Source organism: Tasmannia lanceolata, unplaced genomic scaffold (genome assembly GCF_043159265.1).
Source record: "Tasmannia lanceolata isolate RefF3 unplaced genomic scaffold, GAP_Taslan_0.1 ptg000025l, whole genome shotgun sequence".
In the NCBI taxonomy this organism is placed as follows: Eukaryota; Viridiplantae; Streptophyta; class Magnoliopsida; order Canellales; family Winteraceae; genus Tasmannia; species Tasmannia lanceolata.
The window spans coordinates 7,338,481-7,357,595 of NW_027518702.1; the positions used below are offsets into that span (position 1 = coordinate 7,338,481).

Here is a 19,115-nt window from a genome sequence, read left to right on the forward strand (position 1 = left end):
AGGAATCATCAACCTGCTCAACCAAGCCAACTAAAGAAAGAACCTATCAGTTAGAAGGTGTCTTCTAACGGAGCGATGCCAGGGATCACCAATAGATCACATGATTCTAGAGACACTCGTACCAGACCATCATTTCTGTGAGGGGGAGCCAATCTTCGATCTCTAGACCCGAACCAACCCGCAGGATTTGCACTTACAGGAGAGATCGTGATAACTTTGAACCGACCTATAGGGAACATACTGAGCTTTACCTCAATGTCGTCCACCCGAGCTAACCAGACTTCAAGGGTCTCAATTGATCCCGTCCATCTCGATGCAAGCCTAACCCTAGATCCCACGATGGGATCTCAAAATAGTTTGAAGTGAAGGTAATCCAGGAGGAGCCCTCCAAACAAAAGTCTGGTATTGCTGGATAGATGACTCAACTGAGGGAGTCATAGACTCTGTGAGAGCATCACTATCAGGCCCATTGTTAGCAAGGTTCTAAATTTCGGCTAAAATACCAAAATTTTGGATTTCGGTTGGACTGAAACCGAAATCCCCAAAACCCGAAATTTCAGTTGAATTTTTCATTTTTTTTTTCCCGAATTTCGGCCGAAATTTTTGGGATTTTGGCCGTAATTTCTGTTCAGTTTCAGCCAAGGCCGAAACTGAAATTTAAAACCTTGATTGTTAGTAGCACGAAATTGACTTGCAATGGTGAAGATGGTTAAAAATTAGCTTTTAGATGTACTTAAATTTTGAAAGATAAACATGAAAATGGTTAGAAACTATTATTTTTTGATGTACTTGAATTTTGAAAGATATATAAAAAAATATATTACATACATGCTCCCATGACGCTCCTAAACTTAGACTCTTCTAGACCCCACGCTTCCCCACACCCGCTTCGGACTGTATAGGTGACTGCTACCAAATTTTCACTAAAGAAAAGTATCGTGGTCATTATTTTGGCGTGTTTCATCATGGCTAGAAATGGTTGGAAAGTGACCATATGGAAGCTTAGGCAATCTACAGGCTTGGAAAAATTCCTAGTGAACTAAACAAGAAAGGGCATAGATTTGATTAGCATTGAGAACAAAATAAAACTCAAAATGGTCTGAATTTTATTATTTTTTAACAACAAATACATGTCTTAAACCTTGAAATTGGTTTTGGCAGAAACCATCCAATCCAAATTGCATTAAACTGATTTCTGTGAAAATTTCTTTCATCCAAAATACTTTTCCATGCAGCCAAATGACCCGGAAATTACACAAAACTTGGTGATCTACTCGTCCATTCAATTGTTTTTTTTTTTTTTGTTTGTACCGTGATCTCCTAAACAATTATACCATTTACAAGGTAGATAGCAATAATGGTTTCACTATTACCAGATAACATGAGCTCATACAACATAAAACACAGAAACAAAAGAAGGAAAATAGAACATTTTGATTTGGAGAATTACCACTCACATCCATCATTTCCCAAAAAGAATCAATAGACAGTGGTATTTTGAACTGCGATCAGAACATGAATTTTGGGTTGGAAGTGTTGGGCAAGAATGGGTGCAACAACATTCCTTTTCCATTTTTTCCCTCAACTCATTACAACGTTATTGCACCATCGCATATATTCAAATGTAATTCGAAACCAAAGGAAGCAATTTTACAATGGTCGAAGGAGGGCCCACCTTGTTGGTTTTCCTTCATTCACTGTGCCTGCGCCGGCGAAAATGTCTAAGAATGAAGCTATCCGCATATAATGGATAGTTCTTCCGGATCAGACCTTTAATGCATTTCCAATACGAGAAATCAACCACCTCACCGTCTTTACGAACTATAAATAAGCAACGTGAGCTTTCAAAATCCGGGTGGTACCCAACCTGTGAAATAAGAATGGAAATAAAATTTCTCATTCAAGCAAATATTTTCAGAGATAAACTATTAAATTTGAGCATGTTTTTATGGAATTCAAGAAATTCATTACCAATAAAAAATTCATGTAAGGTGGAGTGAATTCTTTGTCCCAAGGAAGCAAAGAGGATAAAATAATAGAAAAACACATGGTTTGTTCTTTAATACGCTGAGATTCCGTATATAACATGGTAGTGCAAGAAGAAAATGGTACTCTGCACAAGATGAAGTAAAATGCTATTTAAATATCCTGTCATAATTGTAGCAAAAAGTACTCGTATAGATGGACATCTAGAGTGTGACTCATGAAGAAAAGCAGCAGATATATTTTACTGGCTCATAATCCCAATTCTTGCATAGTGGCTATATTTATTCTCTCATACAGCAGTACCTACAATCACTATTTCAAAACTCAACGAGTCAAGTCAGTTTTACCATAGTAGGATTTTCATCCTAGTCCAAGTTTTGTCGTACCAAGTCAACCTAAAACTCCTTTGACTTGCCAATTAATGAAGTTGCCCACATCGAACTCCGTTGACATGCCAATTAATGAAAAGTTGACCACATCGATTGATGAATCTCCTGATTCAACTCCATCAGTCCTTTTTTTAATGATAACTCCCTCAGTCCTTATCTTGGCTCATTTCTCGTCCGAGTCTTGAGTTTTCAAACATTGCTTATACTTCCTTACTAAGTGCTGTTTCAATATCTTTTAGAAGTACATGTCTTCAAATTCATTCTTAAAGTGCTTCCTGTACATTTTAAAGTATATAATCTGTGGTAGATTTCAATACCATATTGTCGACGGCATTTTAGTTTTTAGAGTACATTCCATGAAGCCATTAGTGCATATGAGATCTGTTTTTTGATGTGTTAGTTGTTCATGATTGTTCTTTTGCTATAACTTTTCTCGGTTGAAAGCACAAACTGATATTTGAACAAGATGAGGAAACAACACCTTTAGCATATAATATTTCAAGACAATAATATAGAAAATGTAGTATGTGACATTTTGAAGAAATAGATGAAACAAAATTGCAAATATGAGATTCATAAGCTCATTACATTATAAACAGCTCTCCAAGCTCTCAAAGAAAATGTGTGATAATATCGTTACATTCAAGTAATAAAAAAAAGGGCGGTCCAGTGCACGAGGCTCCCGGATTGCAGGGTCTGAGGAGGGCTAGATGTACGCAGCCTTACCCCTGCTTTGCAGAGGAGGCTCTTTCTGTGACTCGAACCCGTGACCACCAGGTCACAATGGAGCAACCTTACCGTTGCGCCAAGGCTCACACTCCATGTTACATTCAAGTAATAAATCGATTGAAAATCATTTCTAGTGAATCACTCCCCGGAAATTGGTAAACAAATTTCAAAAACATGCAAGATTAAGATAACAACTGTTCAAGATTTTTTTATTTTTTTATTTTTTTTTGAATGGTAGACAAATGGTCAAGATAATATTCAAATAATAAGTTTTCTTACCGAAACATTACCTTTCAAGAATTTTACAAAACCCCACCAACCAACCTCTAAAAATAGATATTTTCTTGCCCTATCCGTGCTTCACCCAATCCCGTTTCTCACCTCCTCCGTATACAAAGTACACATCCAACAAAATCCTTGCATTTCATCTCCTTCCCTTACAAAAGGAAGAGATTCACAAGATGGGTAAGGAGAAACTTTACGGAGGAACTTTACATATAAGAGAGGAGAGGAGGCTTTAAACAAGAAGAAGACTAAGGTACTATACAAAAAGACTATTTACAAACCCTAATTTTCATTTCAGCACCAACTAATTCTCCACCTTTCGTCTAAATAATTTTTTATTCATTTCCCAAGTCCACCCTTGACACATGCCCAAATCCAAGTCTCCTAGCCTATTTTTTATGCTTAAAACCAGGGTTGCTAGAAGCACCCAGTGAGAAGGGAGCTTCTAGGGAATAGTGCTTACAAAACGAAATAAGAATCGCTTCCAAGAAACTGGAGAAGCGCATTTCCCATTTTCTAGATTTGTGCTTCCCTATTTCTCGAAATCATGATTTCCAACTTTACAGTTCGTGATTACCAGGTTCACATATTCACATTTCCCGTAATTGGGATTCACAATTACGAGAATTCCACATTCGCATCTATAATCTACTCAAATATTTTAAAGCATTTACAAAAAATAGCATTATGGTGAGATAAAATACCACATTTTAGAAAGGGTATTTAGGTAAATTCGTGAAAACAACTAAAATCAATGATAAAATGTGTTCTTTCTGGGTTTTGGTCTCTCTCTCTCTCTCTCTCTCTCTCTCTCTCTCTCTCTCTCTCTCTCATCATTTTTTTGTGACTAACAAGGAGACGAAGAAGAAGAGTCGCATATGCTATATGTATTATGTCGGCTAGTGACAAACACAAAATTCCCTAAAATCAGTTCATGAATCATCAGTAACTGCTGTGACTAAATTAGAAGAAGAAGAAGAAGAGTCACACAATACGCATGACTGTTTGGACCAAAGTCGGTAAAATCAGTTCGCGAGTAACTATTTGTCACAAAATTATAAGAAAGTGAAGACAACTGAGAAGAAGATAACTCACAAATTTAAAGTTTTACAAAGTGAGTTGTATTTTTTTTTCCTTTTACACTTTTCCCTCTTCTCTTTTTGTTAAAATTCCTCAGTGTAACTATTTATTACAGTTCTGGATTACAAGAGGTACTGTAACAATAAGTGATACTTTCCCTTTTCCCTTTGTTCCTAGTTTCCTGAGTTTTTGTTGTTTGTTGCACAATTGCACTTTAGTTCTGAGTTCTGAATCAGAATTAGAAGAAGAATAAGAAGCCGTAAAGGACCAACAGTAAGGGACTTTTTTCCTAGAGAAAGATGAAAATCTTTTTCTAGAGAAAAAATTAAATTGTAATCCATTGTTTAATGTTGGTCAGACCATTGGATTTATTTATTTTTAGATTTGAGAAGCATTTTATAGTAACTTACTTTTAGATTGGATCTTTGGAGTGGAAAATAGATTGTGTATCCTCTACTTATGTTGGTTTGAATTACTTGCTTTTAGATTTGAGAAATAATGAAAAAAAAAGATTCTAAATTTATTTGTAATTTTCACTATTATTAAATTTTAACTAAATTTTCCACCATCAATACATCCCTTCCCCTCCACGTTGGTCTGATTCTAAGGGCAATACCTCGCCCCGCCAGACCACATCTACAGGCAAAGCACCCATCATTCTCCCACCTACTTCAAGAAAAGCTTGTGCCCATACAACAGGTTCCTTGATGCATTTTCATTACTGCAATCCTCATCCATAACACATGACTTATAAGGATATGGCCAGATTGTTGATGGAACCAATGATTTTCATTTTTCTTGGTTGGGGTGGATCTTATAAAAAACTGAGAGATAATAAAACTAATCCTATGACCATGAGATGATGTCGGGGCCTCAAGTGATACTGTTAGGGAAGAGAATGAGAGAGAAATTGTGAGTTAGGGAGTCTCCCCCTCACTTATGTATTTATATATAATGAGAGATATTCAAAAGACAGACCAATATGCCCATAGGCATATACACACACTAACACTCCCCCTCAAGCTGGAATGTATATGTCAAACATTCCTAGCTTGCTACAATTATCACTCAATTTTTTGTTCAATGGCTCAGTAAACATATCCGCTAATAGGTCCACCGATCTAGTGAACACTGTGCATATTTCTCCTTTTTGAATCCGATGCCGGATGAAGTGGCAATCAACCTCGATATGTTTAGTTCTCTCATGAAAGACTGGATTTGTGGTAATGTGAATTGCTACCTTGTTGTCACAATATAACTGAGAAGGAGATGATGGGGAGAAACCAATCTCTGACAAGAGAGAGCGTAACCAAATGAGCTCTCCACTTGTGTGTGTCATAGTTCTATACTCCGCCTCTGCACTAAATTTGGAGATAACATCTTGTTAGGTGAGAGGAGGAGAAGAAGAAGAGATGGGGTTAGGGTTTCTATGGGGGGTCCCTAGGGATTCAAAACCCTAGGGCTTTGATACCATGTTAGGGAAGAGAATGAGAGAGAAATTGTGAGTAAGGGAGTCTCCCCCTCACTTATGTATTTATATATAATGACAGATATACAAATGACCAATATGCCCATAAGCATATGCATACACTAACAAATACAATTTGGAATATTATAAACATTAATTCTAAATCTTGACAAGATCTCCAAAACAAGTACTCATAGGCTATAATATACACCTAAGTGTCAAGATATGTCTGACAAGAGGATATGAGATTTTCAGTGAACTTGCCAATTTTGAAAGAATTTTGATGTATAAGAGGCCATGTGCACCTCTTTTATATGGTCAAAATATCAAAAACTAAATCTAGAGAAAATAGGGAGAAATGATCCTTTCAACGACAAGAGAGATTTTCAAACTGGGCAATCCATGATGGGACCTCTCACTTGGTGAGTCTACGTAGTCCCACATGTGCTTGAAGGGCCGACCATTGGTTTTGAGAACAAGTAGAAAGGTCGGGACCAACAAATTTGGGGATTCAAATATTAGCTCCAGTGCATTGTCCAAACATTTCGAAGATAATTCAAGAAAGAAATCATCATTAAAGGATGGTTCTCAAAATTATTAAAATAAGATTTGAGACCCTATTCACAACAATTTGACAATCCACATCAAGTGTTTCAGGTCATTATCAACACAGATACACAACCCTTAATTTTTTTTTGTTATATCTTCTCTCATTTTCCTTTTTCTTTCTTTTGCTTTGTATCTTGACCATCTCGGTCGTTTCTTTTAATATATTTGGCTACCATTTTCAAAAAAAAAATAAAAAAATCAACACATATACACAATCTGTCAAAGAAGAACTGCAGATCTGTTAAAACCAATTCCCAAATGTACAATAGACTTGTAGACTGGTTAAACTTTATCTCCCAAGACACCACTAAGGCTCTCCTAGATCTCTTCAAAATCACCATAATTCCCTATAAATCTACTCAACTCAACTCAACAAAGCCTTTGTCCCAAACTAGTTGGGGTCGGCTAAATGAATCCTCTAGAAAAAATTCATGAAGAAAGTGAAAGGAATCTACCCGGCTCTAGTTGGGTTCTTCTACGTGAATCATTTTCTTCCATTCTATCCTATCCAAGGTCATGTTCTCTGTTATGTTTCTAGTTATCAAGTCTTTCCTCACTGTTTCTACCCAAGTTGTTTTCGGTCTGCCCCTACCTTTTTTTACTCCATCAATTTGGCACGAGTCGCCTCTTCTCACCGGAGCATCCAAAGGTCTACGTTGGATATGTCCAAACCATCTTAAGCGGTGCTCTCTCATATTCTCCTCAATTAGTGCCACCTCCACCTTTTTACGAATGTCTTCATTTTTAATTCTATCTAACCTTGTGTGCCGCACATCCATCTAAGCATTCCCATCTCCGCTACACTCATCTTATGCACATGCTGCTTCTTGGTGGCCCAACATTATGAGCCGTACAGCATGGTTGGCCTCACAGCTGTCTTATAAAACTTTCCCTTCAACTTGGTAGGGATTTTACGGTCGCACAGAACTCCTGAGGCAAGCTTCCACTTCAGCCAACATACTCTTATTCTCTGGTTAACATCCTCTTCAATCTCTCCTTCCATTTTAAATTCCCTATAAATATTTTAAAAGAAAAAAAAAAACCCCAAACATCTATAAGAAACAAAGATGTAATAAGAACACCATTGCTAACATCATCAACCCTACGGGCCAGTAAAAGAATAGTTTTCTGCTTCTTTTTTCTTCATAGAAAAATTCAAGCCCTCAGTGTCAGTACAAATCTATTATGTTTCAGCAATGTTGTTTAGAGGTTTGCTAGGATCTATGTCGCATGGGCATGTGTAAGGGTGCAGGAATCCCACGCGAGAATGACGTGTCAAACTTGTCAGACCCCAATAAACAGAGTTTGTTTGATGGTACATTTTAATTAATCTATAATTTTTAATATTCTTTATATAGTAGCAGGGATTTAATGGATTATATAATGGGAAACTTAATTGATTACACAAACCAATGATTTTATTTCTGTATAAAAAGCTACGTATTAGGATTGCAGTACAACATTAACATTATAAAAACTGAGATTTATTTGTTATGCAGAATGAAAGATGCGCACTAAAACACGATGCAAACACAAAGAGAATGAGAGAAACTTACTGTGATAAAATCAATTCCACATCCTATCTTCTTTTCAAACTCAGGATGATATGGAAGTAACCTTTCCAAAATTGTTTTCTCGTGCTCAGCACTTAATCTGTCACCACTATCATATCTGCCATAAGAGATTTGTTTTGCATATAATAATAATTAGTAACAAAAATAACAAATTTAATAGTACTTCTGCTCATATTCCAAATTAAGGTCTGTTACAAATAGGAAATGAAGGGAAAAGGGAATTATTATCAAATAGCTGAGATTTCAATTTCTAAATAGATGAGAGGAAATGGCAAAAAATGTAAGAACAAAGGTTCATAGAGGTTCCCTATAGGCAACATGTAAAGCACTATTACAAGCCTCATATAATGTTCTTATATAAATGATTTTATTTTGTCAGTTGTATAAATGCCAATTGTTAGGTAATTGCAACAGCCATAACATGTGTGAGTTGAAGTGTTGGATACTAGAAAGTTAGTGTTGAACTGGCATCCAACCCTTCAACTTCCGCATTACAAAAACAGACGTACCATGTTGTGCTCAAGTATATTATCTACCATATCGTACGTCTAACAATATGCTCTTTGCATCATGATCCTGCTAGATGAATATAGTGTCATGCCATCTTATAATACCCAAGAATTGCAACTATATGATAGTACGAGGAGAATTTCACAAAAATAAGCAATAACATTTTAAATATTATTAGAAGAATCAACACTGTACAGCTCATCTAACTATAAAGCTCCTAGTCATACAAAGAAGTAAACATAGCAACAAAGTGGGAGAAAAAAAAAAAAAAAGCATACTTATCAAGGCATTGCCATCTGACATTGACATGTTGACACATGGTAATAATACAATGGAACAGATGACCACCACCACAGATCAGCCTTTTTTAGGGCAAGCACAACAAAGGTTTTTATCGTGATTGCAGAGTCTAAACCATAGTTTCCACAGTGGGAAGCAAGTGTGAGAAGCGATGTGGGAATCCAAAACGGGAAAGGAGGGGTTTAGAAAAGAGAAAACGTGTTGCCAAAGAGGTAGCCATGGGAAGATCTGTCATCAGGGGCAGTGTGAACCTTAGTGGAAGGCCGGTCGGTGATAAAGTTTCCACAGTTGTGCCCGCCTTCCTGGAAGTAATTGTTTACAGGGTTCCCGTGGATGCCTGCCGGAATCTACTTACTATTACAAGTGACTTTTGGCCAGGTGGTGGTTTCATGTTTTGAGCAAGAACTGCAGCAGGTTTGGGACCCTCAACACTTCCCAATAGACAACCCAAAGAACTCTGCCCACCTCCACTGCTAACTCCACAACCCATTCTCTCCAACTACATTTATCTATGTACTTAACTTAAGCACAGATCCTAGCTCTTTGCGTCAGAACCAGAGAAAAGATTGGTCATCCTCTCACTAGAGAGAGACGGAGGGAGGGAGGGACCACCTTAGATCAGCTTGTAATAAGAAACTGCTAATAGACATTTCCATCAAAGTACAAACTTGACTTCATATTTTGAATAGCCTTTTCCATAGTCTTTCTGATGCTTAATTACCACAACCATAGCAGATAATATCCAAACTAGTTATCATAACTGCAAACATCCACCTTCTATACTAAATCAGCACAAACTTGTAGAAGCAACTTTCCAGATGCTATGGAGGCTTGGTAGGTAGATTAAACACGCTCTCTGAACATAATACCAAAGCATCCCAAAACGAGAAATAAAAACTAATAGGGAATATGGAACATCAGCAAGCAAAATATTTCGGAACACCTTTACTTGTTATGTGATCCAAATTGCAACAGTTTATGGGGGCCAGAATATTCACATCAAAGATAGATCAAGAAGTATATGAACAGGTCCTAGCATAGTAATCCCTACAAGAAGTTGGGAGCACTTGAAGAACATAGGACCTTTTTAATAATGGAAACGTTACTTAAAAAATGCGCCGAAACTACAAAAGCTCAGAGACAGAGATGGTCAAAGCAAGAGAAAATAACATCATGAAATCCAAGGCATCTCCCAGGCCATTGCTTTTCGCTGGTGTGATATGCATGCAAAGATTATCACGCAGGGTAATAAACTTATGAAAAGAAAGATGTGTGATCAGTTGGATTGTTGCTTTTATGGTTACCAGGGTGAATCTTCTTTTTTTTTTTCTTCTTTTTTTTTTTTTTTTGGAAATGGCATTAGGGTGAATCTTCTAATCACATTTATTCATTGCCCCTATATATCCAATGTTTAGAGCTTCTTCTTTGTCTTGTTTAATGTGATGCCCCCCCCCCCCCCCCCCCCCTATGATTTGTAGGCACGGACGCACAGCAAACCCCCAAAATTTATAAACGGGGACACGGCTAAAACAGAAAGTATATATGATCATGATTTGTAGACAGATTCGTGTGTCAAGTTTTGACACAGATAGTTTCGACACAGATACGATGTGTCTAACATCGTAACTCCTAAAAATCTAGAAATGATAACACATTCATACACACACATAAATATAAAATTACTGAATTTTTTTTAATGGTAAAATTACTGATTACTATCAGAATTTGCAACAACATAAATATAGTATTCATTTACCAAACTAATAAATCTTATGATTAATCAACTATAATCTAGAGCAAATATTAGATAAAAAATAAGAATGTATTCATCAATTTAATCTATTCTCTCCAATCTCCAATAAGCAGCGAGAAAGAGAGACCAATAGGATACAATGAATATAGTATTGGAATAAGAGTTTGTTTAGGGTTTTAGGTTTTAAGTTTAGGACTGCGGATATAACAACAAATATTAGTCAAAGAAGAGAAGTATTAATAATAAAAGAAGTAAACACAAATTCAACAATAAAATGCCACATTTGCACAGTACAAAAACGTGTTGACACACCCAAATTAAGTCTGACACTTCCAAAAATACATTTAAAAGTGTCAACAGGAGTGTCGACGCGTGTGGACATGCGTGTCGTGTCGGACACAACAAGACCATGTGTTAGCAATAATTCAAAGTGTCGGCTAAATCATAGGATGCCCCCTACTTCGAATCTACCTTTCATTATTTCTTTTTGGTCATGGTGGTGTAAAACTATTGGTAACATGGGGTTGACTTGTCCGTGGAAAATACCCTTCCCATCTACTCTTTGGATCATTTGAAAAAGAAATTAAAAACAAGCATTTTTAAAGTTAAAGGGCATAGCTTGGGTTTTAGTATTTACTGATAATTCCTTACGTTTCTGAGACGGTAACAACATGCCCATTGTTTGCCAACATACCTCTACTGGTTATCATAAATGACTGGATTTCCCTCCCCTAGCAGGATTAAGCTTATCTTTGATGGCAGCAATAAGTTGCTTAGAATTTGTTTTCTATCTTTCTACCTCCCCCTTTGTCTAGAACAGTGAGATGCTATTCTAGATAACCTTTAGACATGCTGACACGCCATGTTCTATTCTTTTGTTTCTCCCTAGATTTACACTAGAAATTCAGTTCATAGTTTCGAAACTCTCTCACGTCATCATGCACTCCCCCGAGTCGACCCCTTTTTACCGTGGCAGCATTCTTGTCCGAGTCCATGGTTTGCCCTACAAGGCCAACCAAAACTCTTTTCATTGTCAACCATGTACTCGGTTGCATCAATCAATTACTCGATTGCTTCGTGCCGAGTCGACTAGGATATGCTTTGGACACACATAGAAGTGTTTCCTTTTATTTCCAAATCCAACGAGAGAATTGAGCAATCCATGTTATCATCCTGTGGTTAGAAAATCCCAGATCTAAATTTTCCAAGTTCTAGAAATCCTTGCACTTTCCCATAGTTCTTTTTAGTTTCTGTTAGCCCAAAGGTTCAACCTTGGCCACATTCTCAGTCATGTTTTGATGACAATAAACACAATATGATATGTTTATATTAGTGCTATATGAATATTTTTAAGAAACCTCTTCAAAGGTCCAAAACTGAAGACATTAAAGCTTGAAGGCAAGGAACTTGAAGTCATGGAGAATAGAGCAAAGTGTGAAGACCCCAAGGCTAAGAAGAACCCCAAGGCTAAGAAGAAGAATCATGGAAGAAGATTGAAGGGTTGAAGAATTCCATGAAGATTGAAGTTAAATCAAGTCTTAGAACATATAAACCAGGTCATCATTGTGGGTAAATGACACTAGGGAAGATTAAAACAAGAGCAATTAAATGAGAATGGATAAGAGTCCCTTTTTATTAACATGAGAGAGTAGCGACATCAACATTCTTGCGATTGAACTCCATTCTACTTTAAAAACACAAGGACAGAAGGTATGCATTGAATAACTACCATTTAATTAATTTCTAAGTATATACATTCAACAACACACCTCACATTAAACAGGGCAAATCCTAATTTTTGGTGTTGACTTCTTTGATCATCCAAACTTAAGCCTCATTAATCCAATTCAGGACCAACTGCTAAAGCCCATTACAGAGGAATCCTTGAGAACCTTTCTCAAGGATTATAAACAAAACATTTTAATCCAGTAGTACAATGAAATTTCATCCAATGGCGAAACAGTTGCTACAATGGCTTAATTGAAATCCAACTTGCAATGAATGAAATTACTTGATAAGAAAATCGGGCGAAACACCACACTCCAAAACCAATAAAAAATAAAACCCAATTACAAAAATTAAAGAGAAAATTATTAGACTTACTTTCCGGAATGAAGAATCATTCTAACAAACCCTACAAGTGGCACAGTGTCCTCCAAAATCTGATCCTCCCAATCCACCCTTTCATCATCATTCCTCTTTCCCTCCTCATTCTCAGATCCCTCCACGTCAGATGATGACGTGGCCGGTTTTCTCAACAAGGCCGGGTCTCCGGTCTGGTCTGGGGTTTTGAACCGGTCTCTATCCGGTCCAGTTTTTAGGGCACGGAGACGGAGATTTTGTGGAGTTCGGAGAGAAGGGAAAGAGAGAGTTGAAGGAGAAAAGGGGAGTGAATTAGGGTTTCTGTGAAGGAGTAGAGAAGGGGAATTGTAGATTGAGGCCATGGCCGCGCTTTTGCATCAGTTTTTTTTTCTTCTTCTTCAAATCAAAATTTTTTTTTTTTTTTTGAGCTGTTTTTGGGAGCAACGGTCTCTGTAATTTGGGAGTACAATGAAGATAGAGTTTGGGGGTTTGTGTTACCCAACAAGTAGGATGTACATTTTTTATAATGACTGTGGTATCCCATGAGGTGAGATTTTATATTTTTATGTGGTGTGTGGCCGTATAAACCCGTATTTGTCCAAAAGTAATACAAACAGTCCATTTGTTGGGCCACAGTGTTAAATAGGTTGTGACCCAAAAATCATTCTCATATGATTGTCCTAAGTCATGGTTTAAAATTTCGGTTTCGGTACCGGTTTCGGACCCCGAAATTTCGGTCGAAATCCGGTACAACAAAGAAAATAATATTTTATTTAGGCCAAAATTTCGGTGGAATAGTAAATTAATTTTAAAAAACAAGTTTTTTAGGTGAAATTTCTGAAAAATCAAAATTTCGACCGGCCGAAATAAAATACTGTTTCTGTTTTTGGTGATTTCGGTGTCGGTCTCCACCGAAATTTAAAACCATAGTCCTAACCATCCAATCTATAGAAGGAATGCACACATTGGTTTTAGGTGTAAAATAGGGCCAACCACGTAATGACATGTGGTGCGGGACCCAAACACCCTCCGTCAGGTGACGGCAGGAAATGAAAAAAATAGGCTAATGTTATTGGGACTAAAATGTTTTGATAATTGCACAGACTTAGCTTGTCTATTCTGTTTAAGGCTGGCAATTTCACCCGTTAAAACGGGGATCCGTACCGCCCCGAACGATTCCCTGACTTGGAGTGGGAACGGGGCGAGACGGGGACAGGGACGGGGACGGGTGGGGATGGAGATGGACCCGACCCGTTTTAATATGCAAGCCATTATTAATAGGGAAATGATATATCCGCCCCTTTTTATCACCAGGAACACCCCTTGTCAGTGTATCAATGACTAAAAAGTGGTTGTTGTACTTATGTCAGAAGAATTTAATGCCCCTGATTGCCACAAACACTTACAGGGGGTGTTCCTGGTGACCAAAAGGGGCGGATATATCACTTCCCTATCCTCTTATTTTAGTATTGTTTAAGTTAACAGTAAATATATTTTTATGCTAGTGATATTGGCACTACCAGATTTTGATAAGTGCACAAACACGGCTTGTCTTTTTCTTTTTTGGGTGTTAAAAAGTTTTTTTGAGGTGAGGATTTTGTATGAGGCGGGGATGGGATTAGGTATTCCCCGCGGGGCGGGGATTCCCCCGTCATCCCGAAGCGGGGACGGGGAATGGTCCTTCCGGCCGGGACCGGGAATGGGAATGCAACATCCGGCCCGGCCCGGCCCCGCCCGCCCCGTTGCCAGCCCTAATTCTGTTTTAGTTAGCTTATGACAGCTTTTGGAGAACTATAACAATCTTTGACAGTTATTTAAATGATAAAAGACATGATGAGTTAGTGCAATTATCAAAACATGGCGGTGCTAGCCAAAAAATATCACTCGGTCATGTCAAATGACCAAAATATCCTTTACTCATTAAAATTACCAAGATAAGAGTATTTTGGTGATTTCAATGGGACAAGGGCATTTGGTCATTTCAATGAGATCGTTGTTTTAGATGAGATTGACACGGTGGAAGCCCTTATACTCCTTGTTTCATTTTTTTTCATAAGACCACCTATAGTTTTCCCAAGACTTTATATGGTGTGCGTGCCTTAAGTCCAATACTTATTTAAAATGTACTGTGGGCCCACTTCATAGGATGATCCAAGCCGTTCATTTGTTGGGTCACAACTCACAACGTATATAGGTTGTACCCCTTAAATCATCTACTGAAGATGATCTTAACCCTCCAATCTGCAGGAGCATCATCCCACTATAGATGGGGATTAGCCCATTAGGATCACTCTATGTAGATGATGAGGTTTTATAGGATACGACTATGCGAGCGCGTTAAGTCTAGCCCCTCTTCTTAATCAATTGAAAAGACACAATCGCTAATTACAGAAATCACAGATTTTAGATGTGAGATGATATATTCACCCTTTTTCTTACTTGGGACAGCCTCATTTTGTGTAAAAGAGTAGTCATCAAAATACAATAGGGGCTGTCCGAAATATAAAAAAAATGGGTGAATATGGCCTTTCTTTACATTCTACACGAGAAATTGATTTTATGAACAATTACCAATGGAGGACAAAAATTAGGCGGAATTATCAAGAGGACCCATGCTTTTCAGAAATTATCAACGAGGGACAAAAGAGGTCTTGTTATTAAAAGCTGGACGAAAATACCATTTTCTTAAGCAACACGTTTTGCTTTCTCACTTTTCCCTCATCTCTCTTATTTCTCTTTTTTTTTTACTTTTTCATTTTTCAACTTTGTTTTTTTACCTCACCAGTCATCTTCTTTATCATGTAGCCACCATTGGAGGTGGGAAAGCTCGAAAACTTGAAACGTGAGTTCATTCCCATCTATCTCTCTATATCTAGGTTTTGTTTTTCATTTGTTTTAGGGCTTTGCATTTCTCCTTCTCCCTTTCAATGGAGGATGAAGAAGATGAATCGTAGGGTAGAAAGAAAAAAACGGTGAAAATGAACGAGTAAAAAAACAGGTTGTAAAACGTGTTCATAAGGGACTTGATAAGCCCATTTGGAATTTGGTAACCCCATTTTGATACTGGATAACCCCAACCCCAGAGACTTGAAAACCCCCTTCCAAAACTCCAGTACGCTCGGCCAATTTTAAGGGACTTGATAAGCCCATTCGTAAATTGGTAACCTCATTTTGATACTAGATAACCCCAATCCCAAATACTTGAAAACCCTCTTCCAAAACTCTAGTACCCTCGGCCAATTTTCAGGGACTTGATAAGCCCATTCGGAAATTGGTAAACCTATTTTGATACTTGATAACCCCAATCCCAGAGACTTGAAAACCCCCTTCCAAAACTCCAGTACCCTCGGCCAATTTTCAAGGACTTGATAAGCCCATTCGGAAATTGGTAACCCCATTTTTGATACTAGATAACCCCAATCCCAAAGACTTGAAAACCCCCTTCCAAAACTCCAGTACCCTTGGCCAATTTTCAGGGACTTGATCACCTCATTCGGAAATTGGTAACCCCATTTTTTATACTTGATAACCCCAATCCTAGAGACTTGAAAACCCCCTTCCAAAACTCCAGTACCCTTGGCAAATTTTCAAGCACTTTATAAGCACATTCGAAAATTGGTAACCCTACTTTTGAGAGTTACTAACCGCCATCCTGAGAGTTGATAAACCCCTTCTGCTACTAAACCCCCAGCCTATAGCAACTCTTCTAATGTCATTACAATTCTGCTCATGATAGAAATAACAAAAGAAATGAACGTTGTTTTCATTAAATGTGCTTCATGTATTACATCCCAATTTGTATATTGCAAAAAAAATAATTAAGTAAATAAAAAAATGTGTAGCCATCCATTCATGTATTACATCAACTGTTTCTTATACAACCATTTGTCTTCCAAAAAAGTGAGTGAAGCCATCCATGCATTATCTTCATAACACACCCTAAAATACAAACCGTTTAAACCCTAAACATGATAAATGAGAAACAAAGGAATGAAAAATAGTACAAAACCCAAAATAAAGAAGACAAAAACAAAACCTAGATACAGAGAGATAGATGGTAAGAACTCAACATTCAAGTTTTCAAGATTTGCCAGCAACAATGGTGGCTGAACAAGGAGGAAGATGACTAGTAGGGTAAAAAACCAAAAAGGTGATAATGAAAAAGTTAAAGAAGAGGGAAGACGGAAAAAACAAGGTCAAAACGTGTTGTAAATGTTAAAGGGCATTTTCGTCTAGCTTTTATTGACAAGACCTCTTTTGTCCATCGTTGATAATTTTTGAAAAGCATGGGTCCTGTTGATAATTTCGCCTAATGTTTGTCCCCCATTGGTAATTGTTCCTTGATTTTATCTAAAGAATAAAATCAAGCAAAGAAAACTAAAATAATTCCACCTCCAAAGTCTCGAAAATTACGGTTTTGCTCAAGTCATGCCTCCTTCAACAGCTCCGTCAGGAATCGGACGGAGGCTCCCGTCTGTAACGGCTCACCGTCATCCCATCCGTCAATCCTTGACCGAGATTATGCAGACGGCAGAATATTCCGTCGTCAATGATACGGCCACGTAAGCAGTTGTTCACTTAGAGAGAGAGAGAGAGAGAGAGAGAGAGAATAAATTTATTCCTTTATCATAATTACAGAGGTAAAAGAAAAGAAAAGGAAAAGACTCTTCTCTCCCACTTATTTACACAACCCTCTCAACTGGACCAACAAAAACCAGAAGTAAGACTATTAAAAAAAAAGGGAAATGTTATCAGCACTACCGTATTTTGATGAGGGCACTCTCGCTTTATGAAAAGTACCGTATGGCCCGCACCATAGGATGATCCAAACCGTCCATTAGATGGGCCACAGCCTAAATAGTTTGTGCCCCAAAATTCATTTTCATAGGTTGATCCTAACCCTCTGATCTGAATTCTAGAGGGTTGATCCTAACCCTCTATAAATCGGAGGGTTAGGATCAACCTATATAAATAATTTTTTGGGCACAATCTATTTAGTCTGTGGTCCATCTAATGGACGGTTTGGATCATCCTATGAGGTGGGCCACACCGTACTTTTAATAAAGTGAGAGTGCCCTCATAAAAAACAGTAGTGCTGATAACATTTCCCAAAAATAAAATAAAAGAATATCCATAATCCATATTTATGAAATCCCTACCCTTCATTTACAGAACCCAGCAGCAATACAATTGAAAAAAGAAAGAAAAAGAATATCAGTACTCAAAGTTAATAAAATCCCTAAAATAATTCGGTAATGGCTCGAGCAGACCGAAAATATCCTCCTCCTCAGAAGTATTTGTATTTGGTTATTTGCAACCGTAGAAGGATCAACAACCTCCGAACTCGAATTTTCACCCGGAGAAGCATTCTCAGCAGGATGAGTCTCCTCAACTCGTTTCAAAACTTTACTTTTAACTTCTTCAAGCTTCTTCTTTACAAGTTCCACATCCTCCACAGAATTTAAAGATTCTAAATACCCATCATTGATTTGTTCCCACCAGAAGCTCTCATCACTGCGACTTAAATCCTGTAATTTTCTCTTCTTAGTTTCCTTCCTTTCTATCTCGGCGTGAAACTGTTGATTGGAAAGGATGGAGGGTCCCCCAATGGTGGTCGGAGGAGTGGGGCCGCCGAGGTAGTAGTCTATGATGGCGTCGGGGTTGGGATGGGCGAAGATGAATGGCTTTCCACCGGGAGAGAAAGTAATAATGGATATGTTAGCATCACAGAGAATGCAAAGATCGTGAGCTTTTGTAAATAGCCCTGTTCTCCTCTTTGAAAAGCATACTTGCCTTGATCTCTCCTTCTCAATCCTTTTGATTTCAATCTTTCTTTTCCCCATATCTTTGAATTTCTGTATCTCGTTAGAACAATAGGTAGAAGAAAAAAAATCAATATGCAGAGAAGCAAGAGTGAAAGGAGGAGGATGGGTAGGGTATAGAAAGGAAACTACGTTGTGCTGCCCATTTCAAATCTTTCTTCGAAAAAAAAGAAAAGTAGGGAAACGTGAAGGCGAGATTTATTTTCAGGGTAGGGTAGAGCTAACGTGCCAACATCTTAGCCGTAGAATACCACGGGTTAGTTATTCATTTATTACACAGAATCTCGCATATCTAGGAGCCGCTAAGGAAGGAGAGAGATAAGTAACGTAAAGTGAAAGAAACGAGAATGATCCGATCCTTTTACAGGATCAGATCATAAATACAGAAGTGAGATGATATGTCGGCTCTTTTTGTACTTCAGACAGCCCCTCTAGAGTAAACGAGGATCATAAATACTAGGGCTGCAACTCGGGTCGGGCGGGTCGGTCGTGTTTTTTTTCCTAAAAACCCACGATTCCCAAACCTGG

General features: G+C 37.8%; 2 protein-coding genes across 2 annotated transcripts; both read right to left on the reverse strand.

The window, feature by feature from the left end:
* Positions 1-1,347: 1,347 nt before the first annotated feature.
* On the reverse strand, positions 1,348-13,268 carry LOC143857858 (DCL protein (DUF3223)). Its single transcript, XM_077368377.1, has 3 exons — positions 12,787-13,268; positions 8,103-8,217; positions 1,348-1,867 (listed from the first exon to the last, which is right to left on the reverse strand). Exons 1-3 carry the CDS (start codon positions 13,125-13,127, stop codon positions 1,691-1,693), a joined length of 633 nt encoding a protein of 210 aa, XP_077224492.1. The 5' UTR covers positions 13,128-13,268; the 3' UTR covers positions 1,348-1,690.
* Positions 13,269-17,443: 4,175 nt separating this feature from the next.
* LOC143857605 (agamous-like MADS-box protein AGL29) lies at positions 17,444-18,608 on the reverse strand. Its single transcript, XM_077368063.1, has 2 exons — positions 18,036-18,608; positions 17,444-17,464 (listed from the first exon to the last, which is right to left on the reverse strand). The coding sequence occupies exons 1-2, from the start codon at positions 18,606-18,608 to the stop codon at positions 17,444-17,446; spliced, it is 594 nt and encodes a 197-aa protein (XP_077224178.1).
* Between the last annotated feature and the right edge of the window lie 507 nt (positions 18,609-19,115).

Excerpts from the sequence above, each read along its gene's own strand:
- LOC143857858 (XM_077368377.1), bottom strand. The coding sequence starts at position 13,127 with ATGGCCTCAATCTACAATTCCCCTTCTCTACTCCTTCACAGAAACCCT. Across the intron at positions 8,218-12,786 it reads ATGATTCTTCATTCCGGAAA|ATATGATAGTGGTGACAGAT; the intron begins GTAAGTCTAATA and ends CTCTTATGGCAG. Across the intron at positions 1,868-8,102 it reads GTGGAATTGATTTTATCACA|GTTGGGTACCACCCGGATTT; the intron begins GTAAGTTTCTCT and ends CTTATTTCACAG.
- LOC143857605 (XM_077368063.1), bottom strand. The coding sequence starts at position 18,608 with ATGGGGAAAAGAAAGATTGAAATCAAAAGGATTGAGAAGGAGAGATCA. Across the intron at positions 17,465-18,035 it reads TGAGGAGGAGGATATTTTCG|TTGAGAGGGTTGTGTAAATA; the intron begins GTCTGCTCGAGC and ends TTGTTGGTCCAG.